Below are 18,057 nucleotides of genomic sequence, written 5' to 3'. Positions count from 1 at the left end.
GTCTCCTGCAGCAAGTAAGTGGGGGGCGGCGGCATGCAGGGGAACTCCCCGCCCCAGCTCACCCCTGCTCTGTCTCCACCCCGAGCACGTCGTGTCTGCTTCACTTCTCCTGTCTCCCAGGCTTGCGGCGCCAAAAAAAATAGGCGCCGCAAGCCTGGGAGATGTGAGAAGTGAAGCAGTGACGGCGTGCTCAAGGTGCTTGTGCTCGGAGCAGGGGTGAGCTGGGGCGGGGGGGTGCCTCAGGGGGGGGGTGGGGAGCTGCCGTGGGGGGGCACCTCAGGGCGGGGGCTCAAGGTGGAAGTTTTGCCTAGGGCGCAAAACATCCTTGCACTGGCCCTGCCAACATTTCCCATTGTAAGACCCAGTTTATAGGTTTACCAAAATGTAACTGTTTGGGCTGAAAATTTCCGTGCTGGGTGTGTGCCTCAGGGTGAATTTATGTATTTATTGGAAAATGTCGCCCAGAATGACTTGGCTGGTTTTGAGAATGAGGTTAGAGAAAAATACATTGTTTTGGCCATGGGAAAAAGTCATGGTGATCTTTTTCTTTGAGATGCTTTAGCACCCCCCATGTTTAGGAGTAAAAACTTGAAATTTGGCAGGGGGTTGCCTGATATAGAGGGCTACACAATTTTTTAAAAAATCTTATCATTGCTCTTTTGTACAGCTCTCTGTTACTTAACCACCATCTCTGGTAGAGCTGGGAAAGTGAGAGGAAAAAGTAGCAAAAATTGATTTTTTTTCCTGTTTATTTTTCAAAAAATTGAAACTTTGCAGGATTTTTTTGGAACCTCCCCGCACCCAAACCTAGTTTTACACCATACCTGGTTCCTTGTGAAATTTTGATTTTATCCCTAAACTGTAACTGCTCTTTCAAACACTCAAACCCCCCACCCCTCCCCCAAAAAACCCACCTCCCCTGCTTATAATAGCAACGGGATGCTTCAGGGTGTGTCACGCTGGGATGGTTGTGGCAGGAGCCGCAGCAAAGACACTTCCGCATGGATGATGCACACCGTGACCTTGCTGTGACTCGTTGCTAAACTGCTGTGCAAATGAGCCACAGCTTGTTCCGTGAGCGCCCTGCAGAGACTTCAGATTGAAGATGAGCCATAAAGAGAGATTAAGTCACCGATAAGGGGAGTGGAACATTAACCACCCCCTCTCCAGCAGTGGTCCAAGGATCAAGTCTTTATGGAGCCCGGCAGGAGGAGATGGAGATGCCCGCTTGGAGGGACCTCCTCTTCTCGCAACTGGGCTCGGTGTGCAGGAGCAGCAGGCGGGGAGGGGGATGGCGACACCCTGGTCACGAAGGGCTGTCGGGGGAGATGAGCACAAAGACCTGCAAACCAGTCGCGATTCCCAGCCCCCGGCGAGCAGGAGGAAGCAGGACGAGATGAAAGTCCCGCTGAAGGTAAGGCGAGTCCCCTCGTCTCCGAGGGGCGGAGGGGCAGAGAGAGGGGGCGTGTTAGGCTGCGATCCTTAATTGTCTTCCTCTGCAGCTTCTCCTCCTTGGTCCTAGGACTCGCCTGCTTCCTCCCGGTTCTGCTCCTGCCACGTCTGCCCTTCACCCTTTACAAGCTGACCTACGTTCCAAGCACCCAGCCCAGCTGCTTTAGGCAGCACCAGGGAGAGAACGTGGGTGCGGCAAGTCTGGTTCTGCTGCTTAATTTGCTTTGATGTAATTTAGTGTATCTTGAAAGCTTCTCTCTCTCTCTCTTTGCACCCCCAGTTCATTTTAATATCGCGTGTGGGGGAAGGTTCTGTTACTGCTCTATGTTTTGCTACAATGAGCCATGTATTGTGGATGTAAAGTGTATGTTTGTCGTTATCAAAATGGATTCACACAGACTTAACCCTGGGGGTCGCAGAGAAACGATCCCCCGACCATTCCGTAGCCGGGATGGAGTTGAGGACAGAGCTGAAGGGATTCTGAAGAGAAACAGTCTTTGATCAGGCAAAACTCCCGTTGACTATGGGACTATCCTCTGAGTAAGGAATGCATATCCGGCTCCCTAGAGCAGTAATGCCTTTAGATAAGACAATTTTTTTTTTTTACGCTGGTTGGGGATATTACCTGCTGTTTAATGAGTAACGTTTACATTCATTTGTAACCAACTACACATTTAGCTTGAAAGGGAAAAATGACATGGAGGAGAGAATGGATTCCTTGGGTCTCCATGCTGATTTTCAGGTGGTTTTTTTTAAAAAATAGTTTTGTTTTTTAGTGCTAATGATTGTAGATATTTGTGTAGATATGGACTTGTACCATCGGATTCTCCATTTTTTAATTTAATTTTATTTAATATTTGTATTGTGGTAGTAGTCAACGGCCTCAAACAAAATCGATGTTTCATTACACTAGCACTGTACAACAGTGTTCCCAACCCCAAGTATTCAAATGTCCTGAGTCAGGCATCAACAAATCTTGTGGTTTTACACTATATAAAAATTGCCTTCTGGTTTTTGAGCCATTAGGATTTCAATTTTCTGTGCAACTGTGATCTCTAGAAATGACTTTACAAAATAAGAGATGAGAGTCACGTCCTTCCAGAATCTGTAGCTTTAAGAAAAACACATACCATTCAGGTTTCAGAGTGGTAGCCATGTTAGTCTGTATCAGCACCTTATGGCACCTTAGGCTATGTCTTCACTACCCACCGTATCGGCGGGTAGCAATCGATTGCTCGGGGATCGATAAGTCAAGTCTCATCTAGACGCAATATATCGATCCCCGAACGCGCTTATATCGATTCCGGAACTCCACCAACCCGAACGGAGTTGCGGAATCGACAGGGGGAGCCACGGACATCGATCCTGTGCCGTGAGGACGGTGAGTAATTCGATCTTAGATACTTCGACTTCGGCTAAATTATTCACGTAGCTGAAGTTGCATATCTAAGATCAATTTTCCCCCGTAGTGTAGACCAGCCCTTAGAGACTAGCAGATTTATTTGAGTATAAGTTTTTGTGGGCTAAAACCCACTTCATTAGATGCATGGAGTGGAAGATACAGGAGACAGCACATGAAAAGATGAGAGTTGCCTTACCAAGTAGTAGGTCAGTGAAAAATCACTTTTGTAGTGGAAATGAGGCCAATGTAATCAAGGTGGCCCATTTCAAACAGTTGATAAGAAGGTATGAGTATCAGCAGGGGAAAATGAGTTTTTGTAGCAACCCATCCACTCCCAGTCTTTATTCAGTCATTATCATGCAGTTTGAGTTGGTGACGTGCTATACAGACCCATCTGTTTTGCATCCTTCAGCAATAGATCACAAGCATAATCCCTTCAGAATCAGCTAATAAAATTCAGTATTGTTTGTAACCACTAAGATGAGAGAGATCTGCAGTCATATATGATGCCTTTGTGCAAACAATCGTGCGTGAATATCATTTTAGAAGTATAAAATGAATCTTCTTGAACACCAGTAAAAATGGGGCCAACGCTTTACATCTTGTGTCTCTATTCCACTAAATTCCTATCTGGGCACCTAAATAAGAGCTGATTTTCAGTGGTGCTGTGCAGTACAGATGTCATGGAAATCAATGGGAGTTGTAGTTCTCAGCACATCTACACTCAGCTTACTTTTATTTAGGAGCTTAAATATGGTTTTAGGGGTCTAACTTTTAAGTATCTAAGACTGGAATTTTTGGCTATGGTTTAATTATTTTTAATGGAAAGACATTTTGTGTTTTCAAACCAATTAACTGGATTCCTTTTGAATTGCTTGTGGTATATTATAACAATCTGAGAACCTACTGTGTTTATCTGAAGTGATAAGGGTTCACATAGTGGCAATTTAGATCATTTGCTACTTAACACATTGTTAAACTTCTTCATAGATTTCCACCACAACTTCAACCCATCCATTAAACTATCTCTAGAACACTCCCAGGTTAGCTCAACTTCCTGGACCACACCACAATCAGCTTCAGCAATGGAACCCTACAGGCAACTATATACCAGAAACCCAGAGATCAGCACACCTACTTTCATAGATCCAGTAACCAGCCCAAACACACCTAGCAATTTGTTATTGACAGCCAGGCACTTGGATACCACAGAATATTTTCCAGTGAGGAAAATTACACACCTTAATGTGCTTAAAATTGCCTTTACCAACAAAGACACTCCACCACAGAAGTAGATCACATGGGCCACCTAATACACAGAGAAAACCTGCCTCAATACAGAAAAGTAACTCTCTCCAACTGCCCATCTGTGGTTATCACCTACCAACCTACCTATATGGGGTGTCATTAAACAATTACAACCTATACTTGATGGGGACCACATCCTGATAGAAATCTTTCCTGAGGTTCCCTTTCTGGCCTTCAAACAACCCAGGAAACATTTCTAACACAGGGATTGTCAAACTGAGGGGCCTGACCCCTTAGAGGGTTGCAAGCTGTCAGTCTCCACCCTCAAGCTCTGCTTCACCTCCAGCATTTATAATAGTGTTAAATATAAAAAAGTGTTTTTAATTTATTGGAGGGGGGTGTCACTCAAAGGCTTGCTGTGTGAAAGGGGTCACCAATACAAAAGTTTGAGAACCATTGCTCTAACAACATCATAGAAGCAAGCTTCCCACAGACCAGGACATGCCAACTTAAAGTGGCACCAGATCATACCAGAACAACAGATAGAAAAACCCGCAGACACATCTCCTCTGCTACAAAGATCAACACTCTCCACAACACACCTTACAAGATCCATGGGTCCTACACATGCCTATCCCAACATGTGGTGTAACTTATCCAGTGCACTAAATGCTAACAGACCACTTCACCTTGAATGGTTGGTCCCTTGAAATATGTACTATTCTAATCTGTTCCACCTCCTATTTAGCTATAATATTCTGAGTATAATTCCCAGACCTGAAGAAGAGCTCTGTGTAAACTTGAAAACTTGTCTCTCTTATCCGCACGTTTGGTCCAGTAAAAGGTATTACCTCACCAACATGTCTCTCTCATATCATAGGACCAACACAGATACAACAGCACTGCAAGCAGCTATTACACTAGCTGAGGTTTGCCTAATACGCTTGCTCATTGATATGGGACTATTGTTGAAGTCCTTGTAACTGTTATATTCAGGAAAATAGGAACTGCCCATGTTAGTCTAGTGTAGTAAGTGGAGAGACAAGGTGGGTGAGGTAATATCTTTTATTGGACAAACTTCTGCTGGTGGAAGAGACAAGCTTTTCAGCTTACACAAAGTAGTCAGTGCCAGATGTTAAAGAGAAAGTGTAGGATATCTTGTAGTGAGCAGTTCTAGGAAAAGGAATTTTTTCCCCCTTTACACTCTCTCTCCTCAGTCAATTTTATAAAATCATAGAAATGTAGGGCTGGAAGGGGCCTTGAGAAGTCATGAAGTCCAGCCTCCTGTGCTGAAACAGGACCAGTTACACCCAGGCTAGCCTCGACATGTGCTTGTCCGATATGTTCTTAAAAATCTGGGATTCCACAATCTCCTTTAGAAGCCAATTCCAGAATTTAACTATGCTTAGAGTTAAAAAGGGGGGAGGGATAGCTCAGTGGTTTGAGCATTGGCCTGCTAAACCCAGGGTTGTGAGTTCAATCCTTGAGGGGGCCATTTAGGGATCTGGGGCAAAAATCTGTTTGGGGATTGGCTCTGCTTTGAGCAGGGGGTTGGACTAGATGACCTCCTGAGGTCCCTTCCAACCCTGATATTCTATGATTCCCCCTAGTATCATAGGTGCTGACTCTGTGGGTGCTCTGGGGCTGGAGCATGCCCAGGAAAGAAATAGTTGGTGCTCAGCTCCTCTCCCTCCCCCCAGGCACCTCCTACCAGCCAGGATTAGCTGTTCAGTGACATGCAGGAGGCACTGAGGAGGAGGAGGAAGAAAAGGGCAGGAGTGGGAAGAGGCAGGGCAAGCATGGGGTGGAGGGGAGGCCTGGGACAGAGCACAGATGAGGCAAGGCCAGGGTGGAGATTTGGGGAAGGAGGTGGAATATTGGCAGGGAGGTGGCAAAGTTGGGGCTGGACTTTGGGGAAGTGGTGGGAAGGGGCAGGGCCTCATGGAAGGGGTGGAGTGGGGCCAGGGGCAGAGGTGAATCAAGCACCCCCAGGGAAATTAGAAAGTTTGCACCTATGTGTAGGATTTCTTTTTGATTTTGAGGTCATTAAAGAGTTCCTGATGGTCTCGTATATTCTTCCTATCTTTCCTTTGCATCAGGATAGTTTACAGTTGTGCCTCAATATTTTGTCCTTGAGAAACTGCCAGCTCTCCTGAACTCCTTTTTCCCTTAGATTTTCTTCCCTTGAGACCTTACCTAACAGTTCTCAGAGTCTGTTTAAAGACTGCGTTTTTGAAGTCCATTGTCCTTTCCAGAGGCACTGACTTCCCCTCTTTCCTGTGGGTGCTTGACTCATCTCTGACCCTGGCCCCGGCCCCACTCCACCCCTTCCATGAGGCCCTGCCCCTTCCCACCACTTCCCCAAAGTCCAGCCCCAACTTTGCCACCTCCCTGCCAATATTCCACCTCCTTCCCCAAATCTCCACCCTGGCCCCGTCTCTTTCCTGCCTCCTCCCCTGAGCACACCACATTCCTGCTTCTCCCTCTCCCTCCCAGAGCTTGCTAATGCTGCCAAACAGCTGTTTGGCAGTGGCCAGGTGGGAAACATTGGGAGGTAGGTGGAGGAGTAGGAATGTGGCACACTCTGGGGGAAGGAGAGCATGGGGTGGGAGGAGGAGCTTGCTGCTGGTGGATGCAGAGCACCCACTAATTTTCCCCTGTGGGTGCTGCAGCTCCGGAGCACCCACAGAGTCGGCACCAATGCTCCTTACATTACTGGTCTCATTCTTTTCTTTCCTTAGAATCTCAAAATCTGTCACTTCATGATCATTTTCACCCAAATTAACTTCCACTTTCAGATTTGCTACCAATTTCTCCCTGATGCTCAGAATCAAGTCTAAAATGGCCGCCCCCGGTTTCTTCTTCCTCTTTCTGAAACAAAAAGTTATCCCAATACATTCTAAGAACTTACCAGAAATTTTGTGTGTTGCCATATTACTTTTCCAACTAATGTCTTATAGATAAAGTTCCCCATTGCTACCAGTTCATGTGGCTTGGATATTTCTGTTATTTGTTCTAGAAATGCCTCATCTGCCTCCTTCCTGATTTGATAGTCTATGGTAGACCCCTACCATGATGTCATCCCTATTTTTTATCCATTTTATATTTACTCAGAGTCTTTCAACTGGTCTGCCTGTGACTTCATTGTGGACCGCAAAGCAAGTAAATATATTCTTGATGTATAGTGTAACACCTCCTCCCAATTTATCCTGCCTGTACTTCCTGAAAAAGCTACACCCCTCTATACCAATATTTCAGTCATGTGACTTATCCCATTAAGCCTCTGTGATGCCAATTAAGTCATAATTTAGATTGTGTGCTAATACTTCCAGTTTTTCCTGTTTATTCTCCATACTCCTTGAATTTGTGTATAGATATCTGAGCTGTTGAGCAGATTCCCCCACTGATTTCCCTCTTGCTGCTCCTATGATCCTATTATAATTTTTCATGTCTTCCCTCTCCCCAACATTTAGTCCTCTGTTAATGTCACCTAGGGTGACCAGACAGCAAGTGTGAAAAATCGAGACTGGGGTGGGGGGTAATAGGAACCTATATAAGAAAAAGACCCAAAAATTGGGAAATCAGGACATCTGGTCACCCTAATGTCACCTGTTTTATACTTATGCTTATGTCACCAGTCCCCTTTGAACCTAGTGTAAAGCTGTCCTCACTAGATTGGCAAGTCATTGTGCGAATATGCTCTTCCTCTTCTTGGTGAGGTAGACCCCATCTCTTTAAATGTACCTATGCATCTGTTAGGGTTAGGCAGAACAGAGAAAGACAATAGCAGTTTAAAATACTTTCTGATTTCTCTTCTATGTCTGTGTGACAATCCAGGTAGAAGTATAAAGGTCAAATAATAGTTTTAGAGACTAGCAGATAACCAAAGTATATGGGTCAATATTCTTTCTGTCTGTAAAACAAAGTCTGATCTCACTAAATCTGTGTCTGGGTGCATGTGCACGCTATTACAAAGTACTTACAGGATTCCACATTTAGCCGTGGGTAAAACTTCTAAAAGCCCCATTTTCAAAAGTGACATTTTCAAAAGCCTCTAGGAGCCTCAGTCCCATTGAAAACCAATGAAACCTAAGGTCCTAAGTCTCCTTTGAAATTGAGACTAGTCACCTAAGTCACTTAAGCGTTTTTGAAATTTTTACCTCTTGTTTCTGTTCAGATGCACCATTTTAATTAACAAAGTGTTTTGAAGTGACTTGGCTAAACCAGTGCAAAACACAGTGTGGACACTCTTAATTCAATTTAAATTTTATATTGATGTATACTGATTTAGCTTAATTTAATCACTTGTATATATTTTATTATTTATATAATATATATCAATCAAATTCAGAGTGCCACATTGTACTTTGCACGGGTATAATTAAATCATTGAAAAAACTTTTTTAAAGTTGAACCTGTGCAGCTTTGGAAGATAGACTGCCCTTTCTGGCAATGATTCTCTGTTGCCCTGTATCTTGTTTAGTTATTTTACACCAGTGCAACATGAGTTCAAGGTAGGTGTAAAGCATGACCACATAATGTTAGTAACTGTGTAAGATGCAAGGCAAAAGAGAGTCTAATGTATTTGTAAAGAACTTTGGGATATCTTAAGTATTAAATGTACTAGGCAACAACAAATTCTATTCTTCAGTCATTCTGTTTTTCTCAGTTGCTTCTGTGTACCACAATGGCTGGTGTCTTAACAAAACATAATAGATTTTAATAGTCCTAGGGCCAGATTCATCCCTGGGTAGTGTTGGCTCTTGTTCTGTTAGTGCTCCAACAGGGGAAGTCTGCCTATGGAAAGTTGCAATGATGACTTCAGTAAGGAAATTGAATCCACTTTTCAAATACAGAAGAACCTAAAATATACGAACACCGGAGTTATGGACTGACTGGTCAACCAGACACCGTGTGAAACTGGAAGTAACCAGTAAGGCAGCAGCACAGACACACACACAAAAAAAGCAAGTACCCTGCCTGTATTGCATCTTAAAGGCAGGCACGTCTGGGCTGTCTGTCGTCAATCCCACACCGGGTAGCCACTTACAGAAATACACTGTCCAGAGCCAGCAGAGCAGGAGCAGTGCTGGGGTCTGTGCTGCTTTGATCCCTCACCCCAAACGGGGATGCACTGGACTGTTTTTACCCCCTCTCTCCTGGCATGGGGACATACTGTTCTCTCTCTCTCTCTCTCTCTCTCTCTCTCTCTCTCACACACACACACACACACACACACACACACACACACACGAGGGACAAGCCTGCAAACTCATGCTGGCACTGAGTAGGGAGCTCTGCTGCTCCTGAAGCCTGGTGGAGGAAGCATAAGAAAACAGGGTCAGTTAGGATTACTGATATCATAATATCGATTTTTAAGTAAACATAACTATACTTCTGTTCCAAAATATTGGAATGTAGTAGTGAGGCTGAAATATAACCAGACCTTCTCCATTGTCTACTATTAGTGGCGGGATAATCAGCTGGTTATAAAATAATGCAAAGCACCGTGACATTTGTATAACTGTCTTTGGCTTTATGGAACTAAACTGTATGTCATCTCCATTTCAACTTGTGGAACTCCTTACCTGAGGAGGTTGTGAAGGCTAAAACTATAACAACGTTTAAAAGGGAACTTGATAAATTCATGGTAGTTAAGTACATAAATGGCTATTAGCCAGGATGGGTAAGGAATGGTGTCCCTAGCCTCTGTTTGTCAGAGGGTGGAGATAGATGGCAGGAGAGAGATCACTTGATCATTACCTGTTGGGTTCACTCCCTCTGGTGCACCTGGCACTGGCCACTGTTGGTTGACAGGATACTGGGCTTGATGGACCTTTGGTCTGACCTGGTATGGCAGTTCTTATGTACACGCCAGTCTGATAGCTGTCCCTCCCCCGCATCTCCTCAAAAGCTCTGCCAACCTGTGTTTTGCCTTGCAGGTTAACCTTAGGTGCACTCTGGCCCCAAACTTCATTAAAAAGCATTCCTCTGAAGTACCCAGCCGCTGTCACTGGACACTCCCAGAAATTACCAAATCTGCTGTCTCCAAAGTGACAGTATATACACCACCCTGTTAGATCATCTGGGGATCAGCAATTTAATATATTGCACTGTGATGAAGTTATAGTAAAACCAAGAATAAGTTTACTAAAAAGACCAGAGCTTAAGTGATACTAAGCAAAGGTAATAGAAACTGAAAATAGTTACAAGTAAAACAAATGTATAACACACTTTCTAGAGGCTAAAATTTAACAGGCTACAATCCTTGTCTAAGGCAATTTTTCCCATAAAGCCACCTCTCAGCATCACCAACTCATATGACTGGGAATCTACCATTCAGGGATACGGAAGATGCTGACCTCTTTCTTCCCTCAGTGATGGATAACCATGTCTCTCTCCCTCCCCCTGCCTTTATAGTTCAGTAAACCTTTGAAAAGCATGCTTGCTCTTGGTCCCCACAGTGCTGGTGCTAGGGACTCTTTTCTCATCCTCTTGTTATTTTGCTGTTTCTTTTGAGTTTAGATGCAAATGTTAGATCCCATTGGCTTTGGCCTACCCTGCTCCATTTACATTCCAGATTTAGGCAGACAGGCAAACCAAAATTCCTTTGTCTGGACAAACTTGTTTACCAAGCTTACCTTGTTTCGTGGTTTGAGCATATTTTTAGTACATACCCACAACTTTTTAATTGTTACCAGTACGTACACCATGCAGTGATTAGGATGACCAGTAGAAGTTTTCATTTCATGCTTTACACAACATTCTTTATAGATAAATACCATGACAACAATGTGTTAGGTATAGTGAGTTTGTGAGGCCTGATAGGCAGTGCTGCTATATGACAGTGAACTCTTTGCCAGTGGGCATTGAAAGGTTCTTAGGGTCAGAGCTGGAACTTAAGGAATTTTGTTGACTCCACAGAAAAGGTAGAATCCAGTTTGCTTCCTTTCAGCTGTGCTGATTCTGCAAGACCAACAGAAGTAAAGACTACTAAAAATATGTATCATTGATTATTTTATTTAATGAAATGTTGTTATCCTGATGGGGGGCTGTAATAATAGGGATTCCACTGTTGTTGGTGGAGTACAAACACACAGGAAGACTTTGCTGTTGCTCTAAAGAGCTCATAAACTAAGGCCTGGTATATGCACAATTTCTGCACCAGCATAATTATTAAAATTAATGGCATGACTGTTTTTTAACCAACAGTTATATCAGGACGAGCCCTTGTGTGCATGCAGTAATACCGGAATTAAGGTATCTTAAATTGGTATAGTTTATTCCTCTTTCCTATAGTGATACAACTACACTATCCAAAAGAGGGGATTGTACCACTTTACTGGTATACAAGGCCTATGGGCAGCTTAGATTCCTACGTCACTTTGGAAAATGGGACTTAGACACTTAAATTGCTTCAGTGTTACAGGATGATTGACCCCTTGAAGAAGGAATGGGTCCTGTTCACCTGTGAGTAATTAGCCACCTCCCAATGGGGCCTGATAGAAAGCACCTGGCATCTCTAAACACCCAAGAGGCAGTTCAGACAGGGAGGAAGAAGATGTAGGAAGGAGCAGCAGCTGCTGGGAACTGTTGAGGGTTCCTTGGAGCAAGTTGCTAGTTCTGCACTTGCTTTTTCCTGTTGCTGCCCTGCTCTCCCCCCAAAAAAGAGTAGGAGTGGGGAGCTGTGGGAGGGGTGGGAGTGCTAGTGCACAGAAAGAACAGGAGAGAGTTGATTGGTTGGAGCTGGGGAACCTTACCAAGCAGAGGCTTGTACAGTGGCCCCCAGGTAAAGGGGAAGATCTGACTTAGCCAGGGCAAGGCTGAAGTCAAGTGAAGAGGATGATTCTGGAGGAATTCAGCAGGGATAAGACTTGTAGGCAAAGGAGGCCTAGAGAATGGAATGCTGTGAGGAGCCTGCTCGCAGAAGCCCTGAGATGAGGGTTATGGCAGAAGAGTTGCAAGAAGCTTGGAAAATGGCCAGCAGGGTGGAGGCCCTGGAATTGGGGCACAGGTATCATAGAACAAGGATTGTGACCTCTCAGGTAGATGACCTGCAGAGATGGGTCTTGGGAGAGGGATGACAGAACTGATGAACTGTTCTTTCTTAGGTTGTTTTATTTTGGGATGTGTGAAAAGTTTCACTTTGAGGGACCTGCAAATGGATGTATGTATATTAATAAATGATGCCTGGAAGAGGGCTTTTGTTAAACTCCTAGAGGGACATCATTCCTTTCCTGGGCTGATGAGATGGCCAATGGTCTGGTTTGTGGAGAACAGGATGGGCAACTTGTCTGGCTTCGGGGAATGAAGCAAAGGAAACCATTGCAGATTGTGCTGCTGGTGCTGTGATCAGCTACTTGAGGGTACCCTGTCTGGGGGCAGTTGTATGACAAGAATTTTCAAAATTCGACTCTAAACCCCTATCTTGTAATACGTAGTGTGCAGGTGGACTGCTGTGCCCATGTGGAGCACGACTCAACAAATGAATGTATCAAAGAACTGGAGGGAAGGGGCGGGGAGAATGAACGACAAAAATAAGATCATGTGATTACCTAGGCTAACAATGTGAACAACATGATGGCTCCAAATCATTTAAACTTTAATTATAATTAATCTACATTGAATCAGTACCTACTGTGCCATTTGACATTACCCCCAACCAAAGTGACCCTCGGCTCAGTAACTATTTATGCTATTTGATTAGGGTGTATTGTGTTTTCTCTTTTGTCTCTGACCCTGTCCCCAGCCACCTATCAGTCTTATGAACATTATGAACTCCTGTTTTCATTTAAAAACAAAAAACTCCCCAGAACTTAAGCAATTCCCATGACTCCTTATTGAGTCTTTGACTCTCCCTCTCTATAAACCCCACACCCCAAGGTTGCTTTACCCATCTGCAGACAAGAGGGATTTCCTACCCTCTGCTCCTGTCCAAGAGGACAGAGATGAGACAATATAGGTATCAGGTGAAAGAAGGAAGAAAGGTCTTCACTGAAAAGTTTTTGTCACTAAGAAGAAATGAAGATTCAGTATGACTCTGAATATATGCAATCTTTTGAGGAAAAAGATGGTGTCAATTTCTTCATTGTCAATATTTAAAGCATTTTGAACAGCATGGGGGCGTATTATGGACTTCACTGGATACTAAAGCAGTGATTTTTTAAACATTTTTTTCATTTGCTGACCCCTAAAAAATTTCAAATGGAGGTGTGGACACCTTTGAAAATCTTAGACATAGTCTGCAGACTCCTAGGTGTCCATGGACCATAGTTTGAAAACCAGTGGACTAAAGAAAGTGAAACAAACATAATTTGTCATGAAGATTGCTGAGCATGACAATAGAAAGCTGTGACTAGTGAGCAAAGAAAAAAAAACACATAATGTCTGTTGGTAAACTTTATTTGAAAAGCATAAACATACAAAACGTTTTACAACACAGATAATAAAGTGATAGCCATATTTAACATAGTCTAAAAAATAAACCATGTAAGGCTCACCCAGAAACTATATGTAAATTGCTGAATGAAGATAACTTAGAACTACCTGGTGAAGCGCAGTTCTTCTAGGAACAGTAGAGGGATAGCTCATGTTTAGTCAAGACATCTAGGTAAAAATCCAGGTTGTCCAATCAGCTGTCCAGAAGTAGCTTCAAAAATAGTGTGTGTTGATTGGAACCTCTTTGCTTGGTGAAGTCAATAAGATAAAGAGCATTGGGGGCTTTGTGAATAGCCACCGTGAGCAAGATTTGGAATTTAGAAGAAACAAGCATATTACTGGCTAGCTGAATAGTTGAACTCTATGCCCAAAGCATCAATACCCCAAGCACTGACTGCATTTTGACTACACAGAAAAGCCACAGAAAACTACACAATCAGTCCAAAGCAGAGTGACCTTTAACAATTGTATTTATATCTATCTATTTATCCAAATTTGCAGAAAACTCATAATCTGGAAATACCAATATAAATTATAGACTGAGGGCCAAATCCTGCTTCCTTGTTTTTATAGGAGTAGCCCTATGATTTCAAATGGAATACGCAGGCATGATTTGATGAGGACACGCAAAATCAAAACAGCACTTGCTTTCAAACTACCAGTCTGAAAATTAATAAAGTAAGCATCACTTTTCATCATAGATTGACATATTTGAAAATATAGTGAATTAATCAGCATTTTTGACCTAAATGCAGTTCCTTTGCACTTTGCTAGCAGTATGGGAGCCAGCTGTAAGGGTGTTAAATAATTAAGTACAATGACTCTGAGAAATAATCTGTTTTTGAATTCTAGCTGCCAAATCCTGCAGTCCTTACTCAGTTGTAAAATACATGCAGTATTCTCTAGCTAATTTTTTTTTGCTGATCACTCAGTGCAAGTCTAGATGCCTCATCAAAGCATTAACTTAAGAAACAGAGCTTAGTAAATGTTATGGGCCAGATCCTTAGCTGGTGTAAATTGGTATAGACTGTTAATGCCAGCTGAGCATCTGGCTGTAAATGTAAATGAAAATATATCAATATTTTCCATCTCCTTTAGCACAGGAACTAGGGAGCTCAATTTCATTGAGAAGGATAGTTGCAAACCTATGTTTTATTTTTCCCAGTTTTGGCTTGGTTATATTTACTTCTTTGGTTGATTGTGATTTTTGTATATATTACTGTCTAAGGAACTAGACAGTGTCTCACGAGCATCAGAACATCACAAAATCTGTACTGTAAGTAGTTTAATGTATCTTATTCCGATGTGAAGGCAATAACCTCACAAGTTCAGATTTATTGCATTTTGTTTTAACCGCACGTCTTAAACCTGAGTTCAGACAATCCTGCAACCCAAAACTTTTAATTGTTGCCTATTGCTGTCTCTAACATGGAAATAATACAACCACTATATATATTTAAATTCTGTAGAAAGGCCTGACCATTTCATCCCATAAATAAATAATGTAGAAATATTTGTAGGGGCAAATTTTCAATTCTTTCCTGCTCCTCTCTGGTGCAGGGGAAACTTACTTATTCTCTCAATCCAGCTTTGAAATTGTGTAGAATTTGAAATGTGTTATGTAAAGGTACTAGCGAATGGTTTAGGAGAAGCTATTAAGAGTTCTGAAGTGGAATTACACAAGAGATGTGAATGCTGCTGTAGGGGTTGGTGGAGACTCTGGGAATCATATACCCTCTGACAGTTTCCCAGCTTTAGAAGGAAATTCATTGATCCTGTACCATTGAGGTAAATGGGAATTGTGCCATTGACCTTAATTGAAGCAGGATTGTGTCTTTGGGGCCTGATCCAAAGCACATTAAAGTCAATAGGATTTTTCCTATTGATCTCTTCAGGCTTGGCTCATTGTGATTAGAACTAGTGTGGTCAGCTACCCGAGGATTAAGTTTTATGGGATGATTATTGCCATTATGGTTTTAAACACTGAAAAAAGTGGCTGTGTATTAAAGGAATGCAAATATGTTATGGGAAGTACCTGGAACATCTGGTGTCTATCTTTAGCTTCTTTTTGTTTAAGAGATGTACAAATCTAATGCTAGTTCAGAATGGGTTGGTGGTGTGAAGTTGCCCTCCATATGTTTTATGGAAATGTGCTAATGAATGTGAATATAATGTAACTGGAACATGCTTCATGCTAAAGGTCTCTTGTAAGGTATCGTTACAAAGCTTATATTCTACTGAGTGTGTTCATCGTATTTGTATGTATGTATCATTCTGGTATCTAAAACTAGAAATATGAAGTATAACTCTGAAGTCCTATTGTAATTATGCAAAATGTGGGCCACTGATGGTGGTTTAGAATCTTGATGGCTCTCTTTGACTAGGACAATTGGTTGTAAATGGCTGTGTTTACTTGCGAGCTTTCCTGCAAGTTCCTATGAGTCAGGCTGGGAAGAATGAAGGCTTGGGGTTTCACAGGATGTGTGACCATGTCACTTGGTACTGGAATCCATCTTAGATCTGGTGCTTTTTCATTTAAAATGAGGGGTGGGGACTTAAGAAACAAAAGATTCCTGCTTTGTGCCAAAGCTATAAAAGGGGGTGGAACAGAACAAAAAGGGCAGCCAGTCATGAGAAATCCCTGAGTTATCACCACAGCTGGAACTAACAAGGTTAGTACCAGGGGAAAGGATTGGGCCCAGACTAGGAAGGAGTCTAGTCTGTGAAAGAAGCTTATTGAAACATCTGAGAGTGAGATTTACCTGTATTCAGTTTCTTAAATGTATTAGGCTTAGACTTGCGTGTTTTGTTTTATTTTGCTTGGTAACTTACTTTGTTCTATCTGTTATTACTTGAAACCACTTAAATCCTACTTTTTATACTTAGTAAAATCACTTTTGTTTATTAGTGAACCCAGAGTAAGTGATTAATAGCTGGGGGAGCAACCAGCTGTGCATCTCTCTCTATCAGTGTTATAGAGGGTGGACAATTTATGAGTTTACCCTGTATAAGCTTTATACATAGTAAAACGGATTTATTTGGGGTTTGGATCCCAATGGGAGCTGGGTGTCTGGGTGCTGGAGACAGGAGTACTTGCTGAGCTGTTTTCAGTTAAGTTTGCAGCTTTGGGGGCGTGGTTCAGACCTTGGGTCTGTGTTGCAGCAGGGTAGCATGTCTGGCTCAAAATGACAGGGTTCTGGAGTCCCAAGCTGACAAAGAAAATGGGCTCAGAGGTAGTTTCAGCACATCAGGTGACAGTCCCAAGGTGGTCTCTGTGACCAAACCTGTCACAGGTGGTACTAAAAGCTGACAGTAAGGAATACAGAAAAATAAGGAAAACTACATATAGTTACTTTGTCTAATGCATTTTCTTTCTATGTTTCCGGACAACATGAAGCTGAAAGTTGTCCTTTGGCTTTGAACACTTCACCAAATGGCTATGATGTGGTGTTTGATCTTTTCCTATCCTTTAAAATTTAATAGCATATGTTATCACTTGCATTGTGTAAGGCAGAAGAAGACTTTCTTCTGCCTTACACAATGCAATTAGTTATCTTCAATTAGTTATCTGCAATGCAATTAGTTATCTGCTCCATCCCGCTGTGTTGAGGCAAGATCATTCCTCTTTGTTGAGGCAGGTTTAATCTAACCTGTCCTTAAAAACCTCCAGTGATGGGGATTCCACAACCTTCCATCATAACCTATTCCAGCATTTAACTGTCCTTAAAGTTTTTCCTAATATCTAACCTAAATCTCCCTTGCTGCAGGCTAAGTTGATTATCTTTGTCCTACCTTCAGTAGACATGGAGAACAAGTGATCACCACTGAAAACTTTTATCAGTATCCCTCTGTCATCTTTCTTCAAGATTGAACATATCTAGTATTTTTAATCTTTCCTCATATGTCAGTTTTTCTAAATCTCTGATCATTTTTGTTGCTCTTCTGTGGACTCTCTCCAGTTTTTCCAGATCTTTTCTAAAGTGTGCGTTCCAAAACTGGAAACAACACTTCAGCTGAGGCTTCACCAGTGCTGAGTAGAGAGGAACAATTACCATCCTTTTCTTAGACACAACAACCATGATGACACACACTGGAATATTAGTCTTTTTTACAGCTTCATTACATTGTTGGCTCATGCTTAATTTATGATCCACAATAACCTCCAATCCTTTTCTGCAGTACTACTGCCTAGACAGTTATTCCCAATTTTGTACTTGTGCATTTGATGTTTTTCCTTCCTAAGAGTAGTACTTTGCACTTGTCTTTAGTGAATTTCATTTTGTTGATTTCAGATCAGTTCTCCTGTTGAATTCAAATCCTGACCTCCAAAATGCTTTACCTTTGATGGCTAGTAAAAGTCATAACCGGGGTAGGGCTGCAGTGTTATTCATTAATTGTTTCATGGACAGTTCAGTCAACATGCTTGTAAAGTGATGACAGCCCCATTGTTGGTTGCTTGATGTCATCTACCAATTTTATAAACATATTCTCCTCTCCATTATCTAAGTTGTTATAAA

General features: G+C 42.3%; 1 protein-coding gene across 1 annotated transcript in view; it reads left to right on the top strand.

Annotated features, from left to right (window-relative positions):
• The first annotated feature begins 983 nt into the window (after positions 1-983).
• The window catches only part of TRPM6 (transient receptor potential cation channel subfamily M member 6), a 121,993-nt gene continuing 104,919 nt past the window's right edge, over positions 984-18,057 (top strand). The window contains 2 exon segments of the mRNA XM_032805269.2: positions 984-1,320; positions 1,323-1,414. Coding sequence (XP_032661160.2) covers positions 1,215-1,320; positions 1,323-1,414 — 198 coding nt within the window. The 5' untranslated portion in view covers positions 984-1,214.

This window comes from Chelonoidis abingdonii, chromosome 6 (genome assembly GCF_003597395.2).
Source record: "Chelonoidis abingdonii isolate Lonesome George chromosome 6, CheloAbing_2.0, whole genome shotgun sequence".
Lineage (NCBI taxonomy): Eukaryota > Metazoa > Chordata > Testudines > Testudinidae > Chelonoidis > Chelonoidis abingdonii.
This window is presented reverse-complemented; position numbering and strand designations above follow the sequence as displayed.